The sequence below is a fragment of the Phalacrocorax aristotelis genome, chromosome 2 (genome assembly GCF_949628215.1).
Source record: "Phalacrocorax aristotelis chromosome 2, bGulAri2.1, whole genome shotgun sequence".
NCBI lineage: Eukaryota > Metazoa > Chordata > Aves > Suliformes > Phalacrocoracidae > Phalacrocorax > Phalacrocorax aristotelis.
In genome coordinates, this window is record NC_134277.1 from 162,589,273 (window position 1) to 162,615,610 (window position 26,338).

Here is a 26,338-nt window from a genome sequence, read left to right on the forward strand (position 1 = left end):
CAATTTCTGCTGTTCTTCATACACACAACCTTTGCGACTAAACATGAGAAAAAACCCCTTCCCTGTGCGGGTGCCAGAGCAGTGGCACAGGCTGCCCAGGGAGGCTGTGGAGTCCCTTCCCTGGAGACATTCACACCCCGCCTGGACGCAGTCCTGTGCCCCCTGCTCTGGGTGTGCCTGCTCAAGCAGGGGGGTTGGACGAGATGATCTCCAGAGGTCCCTTCCAACGCCTACCATTCTGTGATTCTGATTCTGTGACTACTTAGGATTTAGAGTCAGGGCTTTATGTTCCCTCCTTGCCCCATTAACATCATCCAGTGTGGCTTGTATGGGATGTATAATGTCGTGTAGTGTCTGGAAGTATCTGTCCCCAGGGTTAATTTCTCTTAGCATTTATGGAAATCATTGCAGGTTTTCCGTTACTTTTATGGCAGATTCCCTCTGGAAACAGCAGTCATCTGTTGAGGAGCATTATCTCCTCTGGTGGATAATGTTGAGGACGAGAGCTCAGCCCATTTTTAATTCTAGGGATCATCCAGATTTCTGCAACCAAATCCCATGTCCTGCAGGTCTAATTTAAAATACAAAAAATTCAAATGTGAAGTTTTAAAACCTCAAAAAACCTCAGAAAATATAATTCATTTTCAATAGCTTTCATGTGTTGTTTTGATGCAATATAATGGTTCATTAAAATCCACACAGGGCACATCTTCAGGGTGCAAAATGTTATCATTGTGTTTTCCTGCCTGGTCACAACTAATAGAAGGTCATGATCCTTGGTTAAATGCTGATGGAACCAAAATGACAATTCAGCAATGTAAGAGATAATAAGTACTACAAGTGGGGTGTTGTTTTGAATACTTCAGGGCAGATGAGTCAAACCCTCTTTTGCCTTCATTTCTCTACTGATAAAAAACCCATGGTACCCACAAGGATGCTCTAAGAACTTTGTTTAAAGTATCATTAAGCATTACTTTAAAATATCAGACTTTCTGGAAGAGAAACGGTGTTTATCCTGGTATTCTAAACAGATTTCTCCCTTTCTTTCAAAATTCCCTGTGTGATTTCTAATGCACGCAGTAACATTTATATTCTGAATTTATGTGTTATCAACTGTTAAGCAGACGCTGCTTCACTTCACTGCCAAAATTTGTATCAGTAGTAGAGTAAAGCTGCCTATATATTCTTACCTCATGCAATCCCATTTCACTGTGGCAGCCCTTACCGAATGCTACAGCTAGTGATTTTTTTAAAAAATGCTATGATACCAGAGGGTCACAGAGTACAATCCTTTGCTACGAGAGGGCTCACGACCGTCCATCACTGTTTATTTGTCTCCATTACTACTACTTCACCCTTGTTCCAGTACTTCATATCTCTGACAGTTTGAAACCTTCTTCTAATGTCTTGAATGTCTCTCTTAAACAGTTGATACCCATTTCTTTTATACTCTTTGTCCTTTAGCTTGAGTGATTCCCCTATCTCCCTTCCACTATTCCCCTGATCTATTTGCAGAAAACAATAGTATCTCCCCTTTCCACCTGCACACTGCAAGATTAACCAAACCCAGTTTTCTAATCTCCTGTTTGAAAATAGTCTCTCTGGCTCTTGAACACACTAATAGGTCCTCGAGGCTGAATCCATCTTTCCTAGCTAAGGAGGTCTGAGCACACTTTTCTAGATAAGCAGTAACCAAAGCCCCGTCCACTCTCATGAGTTCTTCTCTATCTCTACAAGACCTACTTTACCTCGTCCAATAATGTCTTTTGCCTTTTCCCCCAGCTGTACAGCACTGTGACTTACAAATATCTGCTGACTAAGACACCATCAGTTTCCAGAGTGTGAGTTTATAGCACAAAGTCCTGTTATTGATCCGTAAGTACCATTACAGGCCTTTTAAATTAATAGTCCCAAGTCAGTTGGAAAAAATCCCATATTTTTGAGCCGAACCAGTTCCTCCTTCAATGATATTCTCATCCAAATCTATATAGTGGTAAATCACAGAGAAGTTTAGACCTAAAGCTGGAGCCCGAGGAAGTCCACCTCTGTCCGCCCTCTGGCTTGTTATTCCCTTTCCTAGAAACTTTGTCATTATCCCCCTGCTAGCCAGCTTCTGGCTCCCTTTACAACTTTTATTAATCTCTACCCTTTTTTGCTTTAGCAGTGATTTTCAATACAGTACTCAGCAAATGCTTGCTGAAGTCAAGATAGATGAGATTTACTTAGTTCTGCTCATCTAAAGAAGAAAATCACCCGTCTTTTAAAAGGAAAATATCAGTTTAGGATGTTGGCTCTCTTCTAGCTCATAATGTGCTTTTTGACGCAGTTATTCACTTGATTATGCACGGAGCCATCCTCCTCACCCCTACTCTCAGCCTCCGACTTAACAAAATCCCATGCAACTTGGTCCTGAAGTCAGATTTTTTTCCTTTACATTGCCCAACAGAAGATCTAATTTCGAAGTCAGATAAAAGTATAGAATCTGTTAATTAGTGCTTGAATTAAAATTGAATTGAAATGTGAACTAGACATGGGCATGCCATTTGTAACTCCATTCTTCTGGAAAGGATCACATAGAAGATTATCAACATCCTGAGCAGCAGCTTCCCCTGCAAATAGGTTCATTCAGAATCAGTAGGGCTATTTGCTGAGTAACTCTATAGTTTGTGCACCCCAGTGACAGAAGAACTACCAGAACAGGTTAATGCAAGACCTAGGAATAGACAGCAATTGAAAATGGGTGTTTGGGGATTATGAGTTTGGGTCTAACAACCAGAAAAGATGTTACCACCCAGCATTATCACAGGCTTAGGTGTAATCAGATTGAAGCCAAAATAAGCTCCCTACAGATAGCACAGTTAGAACTGATAATTTGTGCAGGCAGTGAAAATCCCCCAATGAAAAAAACTCTGAATAGGTAGCAGAGCTGTCAAACCTTGACCATTTCTGCTCATAATCAAGTTGCAGAAGAGCCTCCAGCCTCCCACTGCAGTAACTTACAGTTTTTGGGTCAGTCACAGATATTCCCAGTACATCCCTGGTGGGCAGGTTTTCTCTGCCAATAGGTCAAACTGTCCTGGGGGGCTAGAAAAGAGGTGCAGCCCACACATATGTCTGACAGACTAAGTCTTTCAGCTGGCTGGAAAGTTATATCACAACTCACAGAAAAGCAGAGATATCACCAGAGTGGCTTTCCTCTTGATTTTTCACCAGCATTTCAGGAAAGATGGTTCTTCTTGGGACTTTTTACCTTTTCTTTTTGTTTTGTTTTGTTTTTCTTATATACACGCATATAAGCATTTCTTCAGTGGTAATTACCATTGTGCTTGGACGTCCCACAACAATCACAGATCAAATAAATGGACATTAAAACTCAGCAAAAGTAGAGTGGGGAAAAAAAGCCATCTCCGAGACTTAGTGTATTTCTCTACTACACTAAGCTCCACTGGCTTTTTAATTTGCTGTCATATCAAAAGAAAGGTCTTGAATAATTTGCTAACTCTTTTCCAGCCCTGCAGTGTCTAATGTACTTCTCCACCACTGAATATGTGTTGGATTAAGAAAATGCCATCTAGGAAAGGTGTAATTAATCAGAACATCGCACTAGATACATACAGTTATATTATTTCAATTCCCAGATGTACAGCAGAAAAGTGTGTCTCTTTACCTGGAATCTCATCAGTCCCTCCATTGGTGTGTTTGAATCGATCTCCTTCCACACGGACGTTTGGACACAGGACATCTGAAAAGCAAAAGAACCAGTACGAAATTATCACAGGTACACACATCAATTTGGAAGCTATAGAACTAACAAAGGCTGATCTCCTGGGTTTTGCCCAACACTTGCACATGGTCCCACAGCAATAATTCTGTTCTCTGCATGCCCTAAATACCCTTCATCTATCCTATCCCCTAACTACATGCTGGGCAGGAGACCCAATGTGCTACATCTGGTTTCAAGATACTTTTTAATGGCTGGCCAGCCAAGAAGCTAAACAGAACAACAACCAAAGCCTTTCCTTCAGCTAGGATAACTCTCCATGTTTTTCTCTTTTACTAGTCTGTAAATCTGAAAGTAAGTCGCAAAAACTTACGAAAATTGATAATATGATTCCGCTCCCAGATTTATTGGAAGGAAATTTCTGAAGACGCAGCTGACATTGGGGTGTTGTCCAGACTTTTCAGAAAGTCCTGCTCAGAAAAACCTCGAACATAAGTGCTAAGACAGGAAAGAGTGCAGAGCACAGAATGATGAACTGACTTTAGTCACACCAAGGTCCCAAAACAGACCAGTGTAAGAGACAAAAAGCGAAGCCCACTCTCCTATATCTTATTGTATTACTTGTGATTCCCCTCTTAATACTCCTCCAGGACCATGACTATATATGTGCCTGCTCTCTAAGTTTGTTCAAGCAGAAAGCAGTGTTTATGACTAAACTTTGAAGAATATTCACACCTACACAAAGGTTTCAAAAAAGTCATGAAAATACCCATCCTTTGTCAGCCATTTCTCATGCACCCAATTAGTGTCAACACAATCACAGGTAAATGCTTTTCTGCAGAGAATTGTCTGCCTACCCACCTCTTCCCTGCTGTATCTTTGAAGTAACATTTATTTATGCTTTGTTTTCCCAGATCAATAGGTAATTGGACACTTATAAAAAATGGGGACAGGTAACTCAAGGAATCAGTTTAATGAGAATATAAAAATGAACCCCTGACTTTTCACTGCTTGCTCAGCTCCACATTTATGTCCTTTCCCTGATTTAAAGAACAACCAGGTGAGGACAGCCAAGTCCCATCCCTTCATTCACCCAGTTGCACACATGATCATACAAATATCCTCATCTTGATGCATATGGTATTTAGCGTCATCTCCACCTGGTGTTTAGTGTGTTATTCCTTCAGTATCCGCTGTTGTGCTTGTGAAGGAGCAGCAAGGACCAACTACTCCCTAAGGGATGGGGAGGCAGGAGATGAAGGTGACCCAAGCCCAGGCAACACCTTCACCAATGGGGCACGATCTCACAGGGCTCTCTAAAGACTTTCTACAGCAGGTCTACCTTGAATTGTTTGCAAAGCTACATCCAAAAGCATCAGATAAAAATTACTTTTCTGAGGACACTTCCGGCAGGCCTTATATCACTCCTCCCGCTTCCTGACTCTCAGTAAAACATCCAATGTTCCACACGGTTTGGTTAAGCCTAGCAAGGAAGTCAGATATTTTTCCTGCTTCATTGTGCTAATGAATTTATGGTCCAGATTATCAGGTGCAGGTGAGGCACTCTCAGCTCAGTGGAAAGAAAAAGGACTGTAAAAGCCATTGCCAGAAGCCCCAACAGCCAACGCAGCCATCAAAAGCAGTCAAACACATTCAGCTGCCTCTTTGCTGCCGCAGCGGAGGATCCCAGAGACTGATTACTCATGGAACTGTGTGTTATCCAGGGCATTTCAGATTTTCTTTGGACCATCTTTAAAGCTGCTGCTTCTATAGATAAAACCCAGAGTAGTCACGGTTTTTTCACCACACCAGGAACCAATACTGACTGATGCACAGGACCACTTCCTGTATTTTAGCCAGAGGTCTCTTGTGCTCCCTGATGCCTGTTGGTTTGAAAGCCAGGATACTTCACTCAAACCTGCTTATGTCTTAATGTTTGACAGGTGAAACCATGTAGTAAGTTGACCTCCATCAGAGGTCTGCATAAATTCCCAACACAATAGGGAACCTCTCCTCTTCCAGGAGAACTTTAAAAGTCAAAAAACTTTTAAACCATTAAGACTTGCAAGAACCAAAGCTAGGCCACCTCTATTCCCATTCAAGACTAAGCTGCACTGACAAGAGATTTGCTTAGAAGTGTCAGAAACCCTGTGCAGATGTTTTATTGATGCTTTGAATTTTGTTTTTGCTAACCACAAATGCTCTTCTGGTTTACAGGCACTGAGTCAGTGCAGTAAACAGCACTTCTGAGCCTGTCTCAGAACTGGAAGATGTATGGCTGTGCAGAAAAATAAGCACCATAAGAAATCAAAATAAGCAAAATTCCCCCAAATAAAGAGTAAACAAATGGAAGGCATGAATAAAGTCACAAAAATATCATTCACCTCTGCTGCCCAGGACTCCTGAGAGTTCACAGGGAAGACTAAAACTTCTCAGGCGCAGCAGCGTACTTCTTCATGCAGCAGGGAGGTAATGTGTGAATTATAGATACATAAATTACCACTCCAACCTTTAGTGACATCACACACTCTCCACCAGGTCCAGTTAGAAAGAAACATGGCTTCCTAGCAGGGAAGTACGAGCTAGCGAAATCTTCCTGGTTATAGCCCTTATTTTGGAACCAGGACTATACAGCAAACTCACATGCTTGGCCTAGGGACAGAAATGTCCTGCCACAAAAAACAGAAACGTCAGTGTTAATAAAATGACTCTCTTCTTCCAGCTCTCTCCTTTAAATCCCTTATTACCTCTTAAAGAACTGTGGGCTCACTTTGGCTTTCATTTTACAAATGTCCTGTGCTCCCTTTGGCTTCCCCCTTCCTGCCTGCATCTAAGGCACAAGCACAAACAGTCCACAAGGGAAAGAAAACAATTGCAGTGCTTGCTTTCCAGCTACAGAATAAGTCACAGAGGCACAAAAGGAGTTAGTGCTTTACCATCCAAGTGAGCAGCATGGCTACTTGTGTCCAAAGGCGCAGTGTGCCAGACTGACAGCACGTCAGTCCCAGCTGAGACCAGGTCTCATTGCTACACCCAGGGGTGCATTGTAGGAAAGGCAAGACAAAAGATGTCCCTTCCTTGCGCTTATTCTTTCTGCTACTGCCAGGCCAAACTTTGAGGAAACACTCCCCGTGCTCAGAGGATTTGCAGCAATGAGCAGCCACTGCAAATGGCAGAAAGAGTGATAAAATCTGCACTGCAACGCCATCTCTACTGACTTGTAAACATTTACAGATTTGCAAACGAGAAGATAACAACTGACTGACCAGAGCTTTCGGCCACTGGTCCTTGCTATGTCCTTTCTGGCCATGTCATTCAAAGCTATATGAGCTTGCAATTGCTCTTAAATACATATTGTTTAAAACTACTTCCTTGTCCTCAACTTTATGTAATATTCTATCGATCCTCTGGTTTATCCACAAATTTTATCAGCAAAGACCTTCCATTTATGACCATGCAGTTCATGGAAATTTTTAATAGCACCAGAACTGCTATATATCCCTTTTACAGTTGCACTAGAAATTATGACTTTCCACTGACACCTGCTACATGAGATCAGTCAGCCTTTAATCCATTGCAGAGTGTTACTTTTTAATGCAAATGTCATTCAATAGGCAATAACAATGCCTAAGAACAAATGTGGTATATCTAGGTAGTTACCATATCAACCAAACTGTAACTCTCCACAGAAAGAAAATAGTTTTGTTAGAGATGACCTCTTCCTCATGAAATTATAATCCTTGTCTAGGAATACCTAATAGTTTCCATTCTGTAATACTTTATTCACTAGCTTCAATATCAATTACTATCTTTTTGTGTCTGAGATCAGGCAAACTGGTCTATGGCTATACATATGAATCATTTTTCTTTCTTTAATAGCAATACATTATCATAATTTCAAAGACCTGTAATGAATATTGTACTAGGAAGCTGTATGTTTTCCCAGGTATCTTCCTTCTCTTTTACTACTGTTGTGCTGTAGTAGTCCAAACTTGCTGAAGATGACTGTGTTTTGTTAGGATGGCTCATGAATTTCTCCTAAAGTCAGTTGTTTCTTAGAACTAGAAGGTTCATCCAGGGCTGTCACCTGAAACCTCATTTCCTTCCTCTAGAGACACACAAACATACATCCCTGTAAAGTGCTAAACACAAACCCCAGTTGCCAGCGCTCCATCCTTTTGTCCTTAGGACTCTACCTAAACAGTTTCTTCATTTTCATTTTCATTCTTTCAAGAATAAGTAAGCCCTCAGCTGCCAAGGGCTCCTCCAGGGACTTGTATATAATGAAAGCTGAACACGTGTAGCTGTCAAGTTACGCAAGAATATAGTAGAGAGGTGAGAACAAAAACACAAGAAGGTTAAAGCAAACATTATTTATTACCATGTTTCTTTTTTTTTCCTCACCAAACCAAGAATTTTAGGATTGCAGATCTCAGCAGCACCTGGTGAACTGCCAGAGATTCAGCCGCTCTCTGCATCTCCATTATTTTTCCATTCCCACAACAGAAAGTCCAGACTTTCTGTTAAAAAGCATTATATTCCTAACCTAAAAATTTCAGTTATCTCAACCTCTGACACCAGTCTTTAGCCAACCACAAAGTCTATCCATGGATAAGGAAATAGTCTGGCAAATGCAGGCCTCATTAAATGCTGTCTTCCAAAACTTTAGACCAGAATTCAAAATATTTACAGGGAATAACTGTTCTTTAGCCACCATCCAAAGAGGAATTCTGGATTGTGTCTGCTTCTGAGAGCTAAATAATAACAAGAAAGAGGGATCTGGAGGATTTGGGGTGGGATTGAGGGGGCACCTACATAAAGCAAGCTTCATTTTTTCTGTAGTTAATATTGCAGATTTTTGCCTACATCAAAATAATGCTTCCCATTGAAGCCTATGCTTAAAGGGGAAGGGCTTGGTGAGAAAATTTTTCTTGAAGTTAAGAATTCATGAAAGTAGTTTCTCAGAGGAGCTTTTCCAGACCCCATTAGCTCTGTTTTTCAATTATTTAGTTCTCTGTGCAGCAGTTCCTCCAGCACACTTAACTCCCTGCCATCAGTTGATGACGAAAGTGACTCCTATATATGGTACTACCTTTATTTGTTCTTTTTTTTTTCTTTTATAAAACATTGTACGTGGTCTATTAAGAAGCCTCAACATTTAAGGGTTTTTTCCCCTCACTCTTTTAAAAATACTTATTCTTTTAAAAGAATACATCCATGTTCTTCCCATATTCACAAAATACTTCTTGCAAATGTTCATTGTCAGATATTCTTTCCCAGCAAATGAACCAATCCTTAAAGTGCCACCCACCCTTGGAAACACATTAATACGGAAAAAACCTGGCATACCTTTCAACTACAGTGGTGGCACCGGCAGTGTAATGATACTGCAATTGCTTCTACACTAACGTTATAATTTGTAGCACGGTGTAGGTAAAACAGAGCATCACAGCAATTATAAGATTCTACCTTGCAGTTTAATGTCTTATGCAATCCTTACCTCCTTTCTGAAATCACGCAAAAATCATGCAAAGGCTAGAGCACCTCTCCTACAAGGACAAGCTGAGAGAGTTGGGGTTGTTCAGCCTGGAGAAGAGAAGGCTCTGGGGAGACCTTATTGCAGCCTTTCAGTACTTAAAGGGGGACTATAGGAAGGATGGGGCCAACCCCTTTAGCAAGGCCTGCTGTGACAGGACAAGGGGTGATGGCTTTAAACTAAAGGAGGGTAGATTTAGAATGGACATAAGGAAAAAATTTTTTGTGGTGAAGCACTGACACAGGTTGCCCAGAGAGGTTGTGGAGGCCCCATCCCTAGAAACATTCCAGGTCAGGCTGGATGGGGCTCTGAGCAACCTGATCTAGTTGAAGATGTCCCTGCTCACTGCAGGGGGGCTGCACTACATGGCCTCTAAAGGACCCTTCCAACCCAAACCATTCTATGATTCGATGATCTTTACACTGGGAAGTTTAAAGTCCATCAGTGCCAGGAAAATCACCCATTCGGCCGCTGCAGCCAAGGTGGATTCTGCCTTTTTCCTTTCAAATAACACCTACATTGATTCTGGATGCGGTTTCCATATTTGCACACCAAGGCACTCTATCACCACAGTGATGGGCCTCATAAATGGGTATGATGAAATGGAAAGGGAAAAACCAATTCTCCCCACAGCAGAGCATATAAACTGAGCAAACACAGCTTCAGCTCACCCTACTCCTCATATCGTGAGACTGTGACATTGTCACATCTTTCCACTGAAACGTTATTCTAAAAATACACCAACAGCCAGCTGAATTGCTCTCCAGACTCCCCTGCTGCTGAGTAGCTCCCAAGTATCTGCAGTGAGAGTGCTGAAATTTGCATTTACAGTGCAGCAGCCAGCAAATGTCGTTCTTTGGGTAACCACACATTTAGTGCCCTGCACTGTTCAGTAAAATCATTCCTGCAACATACATTTAAGGTCCCACGAAAGAGGATGGTCCTCGTTGGCTCCTTCTGCAGGATTTGAGAAGCAAGGCTACCTCAGAGGCTGATTCAAAGCAGAAACCCAGTTTAGGTGCCCTGATTTTCCCCTGAAAAAGCTGGTCTCTTCCTACTGGTTACAGGGGGAACCTAAGGACACCTGGTTCCCAAGTTAGACATCTATCAAAGGCACCACAGTTACCTCCATCCAATTGAAACAAGCATTCCTGGGCACTGACACCAAGGCATGTTCAAGCCCATGTCTGTGCCAGCAAATGGCCTTAGCCTCCGAAACACGGTGGCTGCTGGCCATGAACACTCCCTGGCACATTCTAAGTACCCACCTGGGCCCTTGAAATATTCCAATAGAGCGTTAGCTCACCTGGGCCAGAGTGTGGCAGACACCGGTGCAGATGAGCGCATTACATTGCCCAGGAATGCTTCTGGCCACATTTACGGTTACTAGTTGAGATACAGCCCATAAATGTAATCTTTGTTAAGAGCTCCGTAATAAAGATCGAAAGGACCCTCTTGGGCAAAAATGTTAAATTCATTTTATGGTCACAGGTCACCATATTTTAAATGCATTTGGTTCAAACAAGAAAGTGGGAAAGGGGCTGAGTGCACAGCTAAGAAATGTTGTATCTTATTTAAGTAGGGACAGGGGAAATGGAGAGAGTTCTGGTGTTTGCAAAATACTCTAAGTCCTGTTGAAGGTGAAGAAAGAAAAAAAATGGTAAATTCTTTTCCTACACTTTGCTTCCTGTCCTGCCTCACATTGGAACTGTTCACATAAGTGTGAAAAATATTGTTTTCCCCACAATGCGGCAGGCTGTTCTATGTATTTATGCCACCTTCTCACCCTGGATCGAAACTTCTCTTTCTTCTCCTTCTGTCACCATCCACTGCCTTTTTTATTTCTCATTTCTGCCTGTCCTGTGCTCTGGATCTTGATTCCAGAAAGGACCATCCTACTACAGGTACTTACACACCAACAGCACGCATGAAGTGACAACTACCCAACCGCACCGACACAGGGATCGCTGAGCAGCCCAACAGCCCTATCTCCAGGTTGATTCCAGACTCTAACCTTTAGCCCGTCTTCAGACGTCCTTTAATATTTCCTAGAGAAGCTCCTGAATCTTGGTGAGGACTCATCTTTCCAAGAGATACCTACACTGCAGGATTCACTGATAGCCTCTTTCATGCACCCACACAAACGCAAGAAACTCACTGGATGGCTGACAGCAGACATATATTGTCAAAAGGACTGATGTAATTAGCACCATTTAAGTGAGCAGCATACAGAATTAATTTGCACGTGCTCCCACAGGGACTGTGTGGGACTATGTGACCATAAATGGCACTATGGGAACTATGATTACAGCATCAGGCCTTGGCACTTCCAAGCTAATTCGCTTGTGTCTGCCCCTAAACAAACACACAGACTGTGTGCCAAGGAGCTTGTCGGCAAACAGCACAAGGTTTGAGGAAAGCAATTAGCAGCTGCAACGCCCAGGCTATAAGCTGGTTGCTACTCTGGGGCATGAGTCCACCCCTTTCTCTCTGGTTCTCCCACCTTGGGAAAGAGACGAAGCTTCACCTTGCAGAGTGTGCTTGATCCCAGTGAACCGCAGGGTTTCTCCCGCGTGGCTGATCACTGCCTTAGCAAATAAATTGCCATGAAAATGGCTTCATGCTGATGACCGATAAAATGTTGAACATGACGGCAGTGTGGAGCTGGGTTGGAGCACAACCTCCAAGAGCCGGCAGCCACAGCGACAAGCCCTTCCCCAGTGGCTGCTATGTGGGCACAACTGGACCATGTCAGTCCCGACCCAGCTTCTGGGCTCCTCAGGGCAATTTTAGCTGCATTCACTGCCTGTACAGACAGGCTGGAGAGATCAGGGTGCTGCAAAACTGAAAGTTTCCTGTTTGCCCCGTGCCCAGACAAAGAACAAGGATTACAAGTACTGCTCACCTGGCTGTGGGGAGACAAAGCTCCACCACCTACCAAAGTGAGTATCCCAACAGTGCAGAAAGAAGAGATCGGCACATAATGCCTCTCTAGGGATGTAGATGAGGACGAAGAGTCTGTGAATAGCAACAGAAAGCACTCCAGGGAGACTGTCTAATCTGCTGACCACCTTACAGCTGCAGGACTGCCAAGCATCAAAAATGTCATTGTTCTCCCCTCCCTTCTCACTTATGATGTTTTATAAAATAAGGCTTTTCTCTTCTTGGATTTTGCACCATTGCATATGGGTCAATTCCAATATCCATTAATGTTATGAATAAATGAGACTTCTGTGGTCTGTAAGGAGAGCTGAGCTGAAACGTCTGTGCTTCATACTCCTTTAAAAACATAAGGATTGACATGACACGTGCAACTGTTGATTGTAGAACTAGGAAGAGAAGCACCTCCACTAACAGAAGCAGATCTCTATTATCTTTCTTCCTATGTTATTAAACAAGTAATATGGAAGTAAAATTTTGCCAGCAGCAAATTTCACAACTGGGAAACGGTAGCAACAGTAGCAAAAAAATGCTAAATCTCATATCGATGGCTGGTTTTAGGATGGAGTCAAACGTTGTAAAATGTTATTGACACAACAGAGAAGGTGTTTTTGTTTCATTTGGTTTTTAAAGTAGCAATTCTGTGTTAGTCCTGTAATTGAAACAACTGAGATTAAAAATAAACACAGTGCGAAGCTTCGGTAGGTTGGCTCTCACTGAACAGGAACATTAGAATATTTCTGCTATAAAACCCCATCAATCTCACTTGCACTTGGCATTCATGAAAGGCACATTCCCCAAATAAGCCCAACGGAGCGGTACAGCTACAGATATGCCGAAGCCATTAGTTCCCACTCCCAGCTGGAGGTACAAACCGGTCTGTCCATTATCCTCCCATGTGCCACAACACAAAGACAAGAGTCTCCTAATCTGGCTACTGTCAAAACAGTGACATGCCAAGTTAGAGTTTATAATTGATTTTCAACAAGCAAATTCTGAGAAGACAAAAATGTTATTTTATTTGTTAAATTGCTATAAAAACAATGACTTCTCCGGAATTATAACAAGAAATGCATGGCAAGGTATGGCATACTGTTATTTCACAGTAGTTCCAAAAGTGCATTAATTAGAGGCAGATTGGTTCAAAGCTGATGCCTTTTCAGCTGATCAATAAATATACACTGGTTGTTCTCAAATAGCTTTCAAGAGAGAAATATAGCTCGAGGTCATGTTTAAGAGGGACTTTGACTGGCCTTGCTCTTCTGGTGTAATTATACAACAGCAAATTGAAGACTATCATCTTCCCTGTTGGTATTTTTGGGGGCTACTGTAACAGCGGCTCTGGGACTTGAACCAGGAGCAGTATAATTATATCACAAGAGCAAAGCAAGGAAATTTCCATATAAATACAAGGCTTGACTCTGGTTAAGAGTTTGTTTTTGTTTTGTAAAGAATTGTAACATCACCTTTGCAAAATAGGGACTTTGAAGATAAATAAGGGACTTTACTTTCCACTTAGAAGAAGCCAGGATAAATTCATGTCCTGGCAGAAGGGTCTGGATGCACCCCAGCAAACCCTGCAGTTCGCCTGGTTGCTGTCTGCATCCTTCCACTACCTGGTGTGGCCTTTCATAGGTGAGACACTGAACTGGCCACGTAGATGCAGAAGGTACCTGGGGGCATGTAAAACGCCCCGTCATCAACTAGAGAAACCAGTCTGACACTTCTTTGGTGGTAAAGCTCTTCAGAAGAGATTCTTTAACACCCAACCATCCCTCTGATAATCTTCACGGGGATAAACCTTGGGGATGCCACTGGAAACAGAGTAGAGATGAAGTGACTGATCATGTGAGAACAAGGGCTTGTCCCAGACCTGGCACCACCACAAGCTGGCAGCTTTCAGAGCTCAGTAAACTCTCTGGTTCTGCCTTCTTGTATGCTACAGAGTCCAGCTGGAAAAAGACATTATTCAAAATGATTGAAGGGTGGCAGAATCAGGGCTAGTGCCTGCTTCCTTCCATGCAAAATCTTTGAAAGGGTCTTTGGCATCAGCTTTTGGCATTGTTAACGATTTACAGACCTTTGAGGGATTATTTGGGTTTTGCAGCTCTCAAACACATTTTGAAAAGCCAGACTGAAAGCACTGGGTTCACTTCTGACTTATGTTTTTAAAAATAACTTCAGTCCAATATTCATTTTGTCTGAACAGCCTTATCCACCTGCCAGCTCCCATACATGCCACAAGGCCCATACTTTCTAAGGAAGTTTGCATGGGATCTGGGCACTTCATTCCCATGGGCACTTGCAGGCATCTCTCCCCTGAAGCCTAAAAGCAACTGAAAGAAAAGCAACTAAGTGGGAAGTGCTTTTGAGGGCACCTGCCCCCTCCTTTCTACCCAAAGGATGTTGCAACTGGAGCCTGGAAAGCAAGTGTTTGGGGCTATAAATCAAAGCAGGCACAACCTGAGCTCTGTTCCTCGAACCAGGTGCACATAGTTCAAACGCATTCTTCCTTTCCCTCCCCAGAGTTTTCCCGGCTCAAAAATGTCAATCACTCATCTTTAAGGCAAAAAAAGAGGTCAGAAATGATGCTTCAGATAAGACAACTCTGCAAGAAGGGGAAAGGGAGAGAATCAACCCAGATTACAAAAAGGAAACAATTCAAGAGACAGAAAGCACACGAGTATCAATCAGCAGCTACAGCCCTGCCACTTCTGGATACTGAGGTCTTCATTCCCCACTAAGAGCCTATCTGTGCCAGAAAAGATCCCATTTATCAAGCACTGTGCCTTAGTACAGGGCTGCCACACCGTGCAATACACCTGTGCCATGTTATTTATGTATTTGAAATCAAACCGTGCTATTCTTCTGCTAGCCTGCCAGAAATACAGCCCAAGCTTCCACACAGGCATGCCAGGATGATTTAATGCTGTAAAAGTTTCGGCTACACAGCTGTGAAAGGGACATCACAGCGTGTAAGAATGGCTGCCTCCAGAGGACCTGCAAGCTCGCAATGACTGTACCCATCCCCACGGTTCCTCTTGAGGGAGCCGAGCACGCTGACTGTCTGAAAAGGAACGTGGTTTGCATTGATTTTTTAAAAGATATTCAGTAATTGACATTTTGAACTGAAAACAGAACATACTCACTTTGCAAAAAAGATCAAAATAAGACATTTGAATAACGTCAAAACTTTTTTCCAGTCCCTCTCCATCACCAAAAATCTATCTAAATTGGCTTTTCCCAGGAAGTTTCAGTCTTGATGAATTAGCAATTCCCCTATGATAGACATTTAATTAAGAGGTCCCAAACCAACTCTGAGATGTTTCTTTTCCTACGCAATGTAATGTCCACAAGCCCATACGTGTAGGGCTATATGGTTCAGGAGGTGGATAATTTTATTTTCTGCCAATTAGGAAAGAGAGATTTGAAATCGATGTTTAAATCAGAAATAAAATAATAGTGGGCAGAACTACGGTATTTCAGCTCGAGAGCCTCTGATGAGTCCTGAGGGACAACCTTCAGCAATTGCTCATCCTGCACATTCCTCTCCAGACTGAGAAGGAAAGAAGTTTCAGAAAAGCTCTGGTGGACTCAGGAAAGGACATTCGCTCTCATCAAATACCTCAGCAGAAGTTCAGCAGCAGAAGTAGGGTCTGTAGTGAAACCTATCTCCAGAAGGTGTCCTTGCAGAGTCACTGCACATTTTTAAGTACTAATTCCCAGAGGTTGTTGTTGTGTATATTTTTTTAATTTGCACACCCCTGTTTCTTTTTCAAGGACCCCCGAAACCTGCAGTTCCAATTTAGGCCAAGAAACAATTGTTTTTCTTCCTTTTGGACTTTTCTCTTTTTTCCCTAAATGATAGTTCTGCAGAGCACATACTGGGAACCGCTGGCTTAGAGAATCATCAGGCAGGGCTATGTAGCTGTGAAGTGGGATTTCATAGTAAGCTCCCCATCCTTGGTCTGCATCACCAAGCATGGAGATCCACTGTGATCCTCTTCAGCACAACGCACCGCGTCTTTGCCCGGGCCAGCTCGCCTCCGTTGGCTCCAGCACGGCACTGGGTGGACACAGTCACGCAGCCTCTGAACCCCCGCTAGTCCGTGCCTTTGTACAGTGCTAAAACGAAGATGCACCAGAGAAGCACACAGGCACCGAGAACTGGGCAGACTCTACTGCATTGATACATTTTTTTTTCCCTATCACATCTATTGTCTCAGATGTTGCTTCCCCTTTCTGCATTTGTGTAAAGGCAGATTAATATTAGTCTAGCTGATACCTGAAACAGTAATTCTGTGAGTTCTTTAGTGGTCATTTCCCATGCTTTATACAGAGCGTGTTGGGCACAAAGCAAAATAAAAGCAGGGAGGAGCAGGGACAGAGTTTGGCTGGGATGTTCATGTGTCTCTGCACACAAAGAGGGCACGGCTAGGAGGTCTCACAAACACCTGGCAAAGGACAGAGCAATCAGCTTTGTTTTTTATCAGGGAGCACTACAGAAGAGCATCCCTGCAGGAAGCTTCCTGAGGGTCATTTCCAATTGTCCGTAAGATCCAGAAGCAATGGGGAAGGTGTGTGGTGCATCCTAGAGAGGAGTTAGACAACTATACAGCTACTGATAAATGCAGAGCTGTTATCTGGACTGGAATATAGCATCTGTCCCTCATGGGCAATGGGAAAATAGTATCACAGCTTTACTTACCAGGGAAGTTGCCTACTCAGTAAGGTTTGGCTTGCAGCTACGTGTTACTGATATAGAGGGAGAACTGGAAGAGGAGCTAATGTCATCGAAGGGACTGCAATGCCTAAGGAAGTTACCAGCTACCTTTGGCAGTCTGGATTCCTTCCCTCTTAAAGACAGACTTGAGCCTTAACTAAATGCGGTGAAGGCTTGTGCATGTTTACCTGACCTAGCTTGCAGAGGTACAGCCTTGGGGAGTGGATATTTTATGTGCTGACCTCAAGAAGAAATTGTTTCTGAACAAGGATCACAGGAGAGTGAGTTTGTGCTTGCAGAAGTGTAACAGGGCACATATTGGGCTGGGACTTTGTATGTGACAGAAGGAACACTGATGAAGTCTGCTACAGGATTATGGCTAGACACATTAAAGCTTTTCATTAGAACTTTCTGATAACATTAGAAATATTCTATATAATTACCATTAGCTAGAGTGGCCATAAGCATAAAGTGGCAAAAAGTATAAGTTCATTATAAAAATTATGCAGAATACATGAGAGAGGAATGCAAAAGATGGAAAATAGAGCTAAGGAAGTTAATTCATTTCTTAAAAAATCTTTCAATAACTCCAAAACACATCCCACAAGTCCCAGTGTGGACCAGTTGGCCCTTTGCCACCTTCTGCTTCAGGGCAATGGAAACAGGATCCATCAACTCAGCAAATACCATCAGTGAACAAAAGCCCCACTGCCAGGATTTGTTGGCACCGGCACCATTCCCACGCATCGCCCCACATCCCCTCCAGAGAGCAGGACTGCGTATGACATGCTTAGTCCAAGTGTCCCTGCCTGGCACCAGCACCCGGAGCTTTGTCCTCTTCCCCTCCCTGTTTCGCCGTGGGTCTTTCGGAGGCCTGAGCTGTCTGGACCATCCAGGGGGTTCCCTCGCACACCGAGCCGACCTCATTGTGCTCTGCCCCAGTGAGCACAATTAATAACCACAGCTCGCCCTCCTTTAATTGAGGCTCTGAATAACCAAGTGCAAGTACCCACCCCTCCAACAAAGGCAAAGCTACCCGTACCGCAGAGCACAGCTGCCACTCACACAGGTCCGCGCTGGTATTTCACAAAAGCTGGCATATTTGCATGGAAGGCGGCTATCACAAAAAACAGCTACGACCAAATGGAGGACAGCATGAATACCAGGAAAGCCCCCATGGCAGAGAGCATTCTAGCTTTCCGCACCCCATGCTTGCTGAGCACCAGCAGCTTGGCTAAATTATTTTGTCCTGCAACAGGATTTTCTACGCAGCTGTGGAAGCCCAGAGGAACGATATACATGGTGGTGATGAAAATTACTGCAAACCAGAGGGTGTTTTTCAGCTCAGAATACAAAACAGATCAGCTTGTCTGCAGGCACTGGTAAGAAAAATACTAATTAGTGCTAAGTATGGTGATAGGCCAACTCTCTTGCTTAGTTACTCATTCATTAAAGTGAAATTAATCTGGATTTAGATCTATATAAATGAGTTCAGAATGTAGCTGGGTGTTTTGTTTTGCGAACACCCATCTGCTGCTGTTGCTAATAGCAGAGAAACAAAGCTAAAAGTGCAACATAGGACACCAGAAACTAAGCCCTATCCCTAATGACCAAGGCATGATATGAAACAGCAATGTGCCCTGTTACAGCTGCTAGTCCCCAAAACTCAGTTTGAGGATGAGACATTCAGGTGAACAGAGATTAATCAAGATAAGGCTCACACAGAATTATTGGGGAGCAAAGGAAGGAGGCAGGAAAGGCAGCATGCCTCTAGTTCCCCATCTGGAGAGGTCAGAGACAGCCTTGGCTTGGTAAAGAGTGAGAAACCCTTATATATAAACCATCACATTCTTGGCTTTGGCCATGAGGTTCCAGAGCTTCTGTATTTCACTGGGCTCCTCATCCCAGCAACATCTCAGATTAGACTTCATTGTTCACTGTACAAAAACCCAAATCCACGTAGAAGAAGACACCATGAAGCATGTGACGTGCATACGGACTATTTCAAATCTGAGAGCTTTGCTGCTAAAGGAAAGATGATTACATCATTCAGGACTAGCTGAGGGAACCCCCATCCATGCCCCAAAATAGTGCAGTATGGCCCAATGCTTCCACATTCAAACATCCCATCTGCTTGACAGTGCTCAACACTTCTGTGTTTCTATACAAACCAAACTCATTCTGTGGACAGGAGGGCAAGAAGGCAGAAAGAAAACTATTGTCCCCACTCCCATCCATGCAAAAGTAGGATGCCACATTCCCACTGCCTATTAGGGAAAGGTTCCTGGCCTGCTATTCCCTGAACCATGTCTGGTCATTGTTCAGAAAGAGCTCATTAGCACAGAGTGAACCCATCCCACCCCGTGTCCCAGGGGTTATGGTGCCAGGGACAGTGCCAGGGCCCAGGCCTTGTGCAGGGACTGATGGAGTTTCCAAGGGCCTGTGTTAACACAGCACATCCCTCTGGGTTGCATTTCTCCTTGCTCCGCTGTGCATGCACGTGTGGAGGTGGCTGTCCTGGCAGACAAGAGGAGACACAGGCAGAATGTGTTCCAGATGACAGTGACTCCATCCTACAAAGGCCTACCCAGGGGCATTTATTTGGGTAGGACATGTTTTTATATGACACATGGTGTTATGTCAAGAGGGAATATTCATATAAGTAAGACAATGCAGGACTGAGCCCTTTCAAAATTAGACTTCATCTATCTTGGATCTTTTCTTTCCTAACCATCCACTAGCCATCACATCATTAGCTTCACAGCAGAACTGACTGCCTTTATAATGATCAGTCCTAAGGCCAGTTCCTCTTGAATTGTTCTGTCACTGCCTCTCTGGGAAGCAGACAAGGCAGGGGGAGAGATATGGACCCAGCGCTCCTGGTGGGGAACTGAGAGCTTGCTCTCTGCAGTGATCACCAGTAGGAATGTATGCCCTCTTTCCCTGTTAAGTGTTAGATATGTGGCATTGTTTTCTGTGCTCATAAATGACTCAGGATTAGTTACTGAGACACATGTTGGCAGTCTTCCAGGCCCCCATACAAGAAAACTACTCTATTGCTTTATGGACAGTCTTCAATTTGTCTCTAATCATCTCCATTAGAGCACAGTTTGCCTTCTAATCAAAGAACAAGTTTTCCATTTTTTCCTTCTTCCGATCTTCTGCCCGTGACAGGACCAAGACGCCGCAAACAACCCTATACATGCAGACACTTATAGATTTAAATGTCCCTCCTACTAGGGTCTGGAAGCTTAGAGTCTGAGAGAGAGATGTTCTGGTGGCCTCTCTGCTGGGAGAAAGCATAAGGCAAATATATTGGTGATCTCTCAACAAAGAGGTTTTTTCTACTTTCTCTGACAGATTCGCAGATTTTACAGCTACAGAAAACTACGACCAGCATCAAGGCCTCTTGCACAGGACGTCAGACATCTCATGTCCCACAGCAATAGCTGCTCATCTGGAAATGAATCTCTCCTTTCTCAGAAGAAAACGCTGTTAAAGCCAGCAGTTTGAGGCTGAACAGAATAAGACCACATCTCTTACAAAGGCATCAGCCTGCATTTTAAAGAAGCCAGGGGACGACACTCTACCATCACCCTTGGTGATCTTGTTCCAGTGATTAATTATCTTCAGAGTTAGGAAAAAAAAAGAATCTTACAGGCCTCTTGAGAAGCAACCTTCAGTTTCCACTTTTATCTTGCTGAAGGGATTCAATCAGTGTGCCAGACTATTCTCCAAAGGGTTTATAGTCTGGTTTGTAGCACAGAGGTTACAGCCTACTCAACAATTCCCATACGTCCAACAAATTTTACCATAGCTGATGGGTCCACTCTTTTCATGTTTCCATACTTCTCCAAAGGCATGATGGGCACTGATGGTCCTATCTCCTAATATACGATTCCACAGGTGGTTTGGGAATTTTGATCATTAGCAATACCTGTGTTTCATGTGGCATGAATTTTCTAGGTCAGTGTAAGGTCGTTTACAACTCCAAATAAAAGAGTAATTTAAAGGTAAGATTCAGATTCAGCCGGAAGCAGAGAGTGATACACTAAACAGGCTGGCTATCTTGTTCTAAGGGAAGTATATGTTAAACTGTTTCCTTAGACTACAATAACTAAAAACCCCAAAATGTTGATTTTTTAAGTTGGAATATGTTACTGAGACCATGATTTTGCAGATATGATAAAGGTGAGAAGCTCCAGAGAGACTATACGGTCCTTTTAGTAAACGTTGAGAACAGAAAGGGAGAATGGCAGTAGGACCTCTGGGCAGTGAAGTTCTTCTGTTGAAAGGCCAGATTCATCCCTGGTCAGAAATAAATCTTGAATCATGAGGCAGAGTCACATTTGCTGTAACTACTGCATGAGAATTAATTTGGACCTATACATCGAAAACAGAGACACAAGTCTAGACTATAGACACCTTCTCTCCTGATTTCAAAGGAGGGCTGGGCAAGCAACAGCTAAGGGCAGGACAGTGTTTCAATGGGTCTATACTGGAGGCAGTGCTGGTACCGTGTCCACAGCACCATGACTCTCTTGATATCTTGCACAAATACGGAGCAAGCCCAAGTTTTCATCACAAAATACCTGTCCAGACAAACATAAAGCTGCACATGTAGATCTAATCTATTATTTGCATTAACTACTTTATACATGTATATAAACTGCGAAATGTAATTGCTTTTGAATTAATGCTGCCATGGTGTACCCAGGAGTCACTTCCTGAGCTGGCCCATTTTAACTAGGAGAGTATCCACCTCCCACAGCTGGATTTCATCTCTATGCTTCACCTTCATTGAAAAGAGCTGCCATAGCAGAACAAGTGTATCCTGCAGGGAAGGTTAAATGCCGCTAGGCAGAATCATAGGGGAGTAAGCACTGCGTTACTTTTTCCTCAGTGAAAGATAACACTAAACATTTCTTCACACTATCACCCTAGCACGATTCCTCCTCAGCCACAAACCCGAAAGTGTAGGGAGAATCAAACTTAGCACCCAGCCTGATGTTTTAGACAGAAAGTGACATAAGAAGCTCAGCCTAAGAGCAGGAAAACACCCAGACACTGGTTTCTCTTTATTGACTTCAGCCTTTTCATAGCTCCTACCACCCCTAGGAAAATCATCCACAGCGTGTCAAAAAAACCCCAACCCCAAAAACCCAACAAAAAATACAAAAATTACTATATAATTACAGATACATTGCAGATACATGTTTACTTTCTCCACTTTCTCATCCAAAATTATATAATTCAACATCTACTAATTTAATGAAAACTCAGTCTGTGCTATTCTGAAATTAGGACAATCCACTCCCCCCGTGGGACCACAGATCCACCCAGCATGAATAACATGTTTAGCCACCCCTGTGGTTTCTATTCCCTAGACTTTTTTTTTTTACATTTACTGAAAGAAAATCACTTCATTCACTTCCAGTCAAATATATATATATGTAAGAATATATACACATTAAAAAAATAGTGGATGCTATAAAAAGAACTAAGTGCAGAAGAAGAAAATAGAAAGGGTGCTGGATAGAGTCTGTACTCCAAAAAAGGCAAATTTCAAGGTAGGATTGTGGAGGATGCTCAAGCCCATGGGAGATGCGGAGTAGCCCATCAGTGACCACCAGGAAGGGCCCATATCCACAATCAGATGACCAGTCAGCGCCTTCCAATTGACTTTATCAATGCTTCATCTTCTGCTCAGCTTGAAACCATCCAGTCACAGGCAGTGGCTCCCTGGGCAAAGCCGATGAAGCAGGGGGTGCCCTTGGTCCCCTCAGTCCCATTCCTTTTTAGTGACAGCAGGTTACTTGGAAGCTTGTGCTATAATGAAGCGTGGGTGGGGGGAGACAAACCAACCTCTGTGACTATGAACTTATAGGCATAAATTATTTGCTTTTCTTGGCATTTCTCTCTCTCAATCCACCACAGCACAGACTTACGGGTAGAAAAGACTTTTCCTGAAAAGCTGTTTTTCTCCTGTACATTTTGTGGTGAAGGGAAGACAATTATTGAGAAGAAAAAAGAAAAGAACAGAAGATAAAAGGGCCAGCCTTGCACAATTACAGCCTCAAGCGCTCCTGCACCACTCCTGGACTGCACCAACATAGCATTGTCCTGGCACGACACTGGTGGTACCTTTGAATCAGCAGCAGAAAAGACATGAGCAGAAACACCATCTGGAAATCTACAGAGCCAGGCCAGGCCAGGTCCATCTTGGGTGCTGGACTGTGCTGATCACACAGGAAGATGTAGGGACATACTCCCCCTACCTAATACTTCCATATACAGCCAGGAGCGAGGAATAATCTGCTAAGAATTTCTACATTTGTTTCACAGAATCACAGAATCACAGAATGGCAGGGGTTGGAAGGGACCTCTGCAGATCATCTCATCCAACCCCCCTGCTTGAGCAGGCACACCCAGAGCAGGGGGCACAGGAACGCGTCCAGGCGGGGCGTGAATGTCTCCACGGAAGGGCACTCCACAGCCTCCCTGGGCAGCCTGTGCCACTGCTCTGGCACCCGCACAGGGAAGGAGTTCTTTCTCATGTTTAGGTGGAACTTCCTGTGTTCCAACTTGTGCCCACTGACCCTTGGCCTGTTGTTGGGCACTATTGAGCCCAGTCCCATCATCCTGACACCCACCCTTTAGATATTTATAGGTATTGATGACATCTCCCCTCAGGCTTCTCTTCTCCAGGATGACCAAACCCAAGTCTCTCAGCCTTTCCTCATAAGGGAGATGCTCCAGTCCCCTGATCATCTTGGTAGCTCTCCACTGGACTTGCTCAAGCAGTTCCCGGTCCTTCTTAAACTGGTGAGCCCAAAACTGGACACAGAACTCCAAATTTGGTCTCACTAGGGCAGAGTAGAGGGGGAGGATAACCCCTCTCGACCTGCTGGCCACACTCCTTTCAATGCAGACCAGGACACCGTTGGCCTTCTTGGCCACAAGGGCATGTTGCTGGCTCAGGGTCACCTCGCTGCCCACCAGCACTCCCAGGTCCTTCTCAGCAGAGCTGCTTTCCAGCAGTTCAGCCCCCAGCCTGTACTGGTGCGGGGGGTTGTTCCTCCTCAGGGGGCAGGACCTTGCACTTGCTCTTGTTGAATTTCATTACTTTCCCCTTGGCCCAGCTCTCCAGCCTGTCCAGGTCTCGCTGGATGGCAGCACAGCCTTCTGGGGTATCAGCCACTCCTCCCAGCTTGGGATCATCAGCGAACTTGCTGAGGGGACGCTCTGTCCCTTCGTCCAGGTCATCGATGAATATGTTGAACAGGACTGGACCCAGCACAGACCCCTGGGGAACACCACTAGTGACAGGCCTCCAGACAGACTCTGCTCCATTGAACACGACCCTCTGAGTTCTGTTGTTGAGCCAGATCTCTGTCCACCTCACTGTCCACTCATCCAACCCACACTTCCTTAGCTTGCCTGTGAGGATGCCTTACTGAAGTCAAGACAGACAACATCCACTGCTCTCCCAACGTCGACCCAGCCAGTCAGGCCATCACAGAAGGCTATCATGTTGGTCAAGCATGATCTTCCCTTGGTGAATCCATGCTGACTGTTTCTGATAACCTTCTTGTCCTCTACATGCCTGGAGATGACCTCCAGGATGAACTGCTCTATCACCTTTCTAGGGATAGAGGTGAGGCTGACCGTCCTGCAGTTCCCCAGGTCCTCCTTCTTGCCCTTTTTGAAGTCTGGAGTGACAATTCACATATCATCCCTGCTAGTAGGGCAAGATTTATTTTAGGACTAAAATGACTGGATCTGACACCAGGATCTCTAAGCCCCAACATGCATCCTCTGTACACATGGATGCACCAAACTTCTCATGCAAAATCTTCAGTTTCCCATAAGGAAGGGAACTGTACCACAGGTAAATCAGGTCAACCAAGGTTTTTTTTCTGAGGTCTTTTACTGCCTGGCTGTGTGAGCTCAAGAAAACCATTGGATTCACTAGAAATAATTCAGAATTGATTAAACAATTATTATCTTGCTACACTACTAGTTCACAGAAAATAATTAGCAGTGAGATATTACTGAGTGTAAACACAGACGAGTGAAACTACTCCATGTTCCAGATGAGAGTCCCAAAATAAAACTTACTTCTTTAGTTACAATCTAAACTAAGACGATTAATGTTGAAAGAACTAAAGAAAGAAAACAACCTGCAGTAGGATCTGAACAAGAAAATACTTTCTTGTCCCTGTGAGACCAAGAGATGGGTTTGGAAATTTAGGCAGGGCGTGACATTTTATGATCAAGGCATGCACCCATGAAAATCAAAGAAAAAAGTTGAGACTTTTCTTTATTACAGACCCCATGAACTAAACCAAATAGAAATACCCCCTTCAAAAGCCAGATTACTTGAGAGATGTAATCATCTCAAAAATAGTTTGCAGAGCTGAATGTGGTGGCAGGGTGTAGCAACCCATCCACTAATTCCACTTGTTTTGCCATCCTGTGCTGTATTCTTGTGCTGTCAGCAGGTACCCAGGGCAGTGTTTTTAACTAAATAATAATATGCAAGAGGATTTACAATGAAAAAGAAATCCCATCCACTGGGATGAGCTGCTAATTATAGATGATAAAAATCCCTGATCCTGAACTAGCCATAAATTAAAGACATTCCAGTGTACCACCTCACATTGCGTGAATCCGCAGTGTCTCACTGCATATAAAGCTGTGAGCATGTAAATATTCAGCCGGTGATAAATGCATTATAAATATAATATTAGCCCAAGGAAATTAATTCTTCAGGATATTATCAAGGCCACTACAGAGTCGAAGAACAATTTATCAGATAGGTAAACAAGCCAAGCATCAGCTGCTATGCTTGCTAATAGAAATAGGAACAGCTAGTGGAAATGATGTTGAATTTTCAGAAGATTTGTTGCTCTGCAAATTTTACACTAGTTCTTAAACAGCTCCGTTAAAAGTCAACATGCATGACTCACTAGTCCACAGAGCTCTGATAGCTTGGAGGAATAGTTAGCAGATACCTCCCCAAATATATTGATTTGTAACTAACACAGTAAATTTTCTAGGATATTTTGTCTGTTTTCAGAAGTTGTTATATACTCAAAGTTCAAGTAAGTCTCACGGCCTATGTGTTACAGCTCAGATCATGATGAAATCCTTCTGGCTTTATACTGTGTTGCCCTTTTCATTGAAGCAGTGAGCTCTGAACTATTAGGGCCACAAGTGTAGTTTGGGGGTCATTTCTCTGGAAGGCGAGTCATCACTGCAGGTTGTTGAGAAGCTGGAGTAGGGCAGGAACTTAATGCCCAGTATTTGCACTCTAATAGGACTCCTGGGGCTGGGCACTGCCAAAATATATAGAGAAATACAGTGTCAGGAATTGAAAAAATAGATATCCAACCTAGACACCTACTGACTTTCC

General features: G+C 43.5%; 1 protein-coding gene across 3 annotated transcripts in view; it reads right to left on the reverse strand.

Annotated features, from left to right (window-relative positions):
* COL22A1 (collagen type XXII alpha 1 chain) overlaps positions 1-26,338 on the reverse strand; it is a 262,270-nt gene that overhangs the window by 172,216 nt on the left and 63,716 nt on the right. For all 3 annotated transcript variants that reach the window (XM_075085891.1, XM_075085889.1, XM_075085890.1), the window contains one exon: positions 3,668-3,742. In XM_075085891.1, coding sequence (XP_074941992.1) covers positions 3,668-3,742 — 75 coding nt within the window. The remainder of the gene's footprint in view (positions 1-3,667; positions 3,743-26,338) is intronic.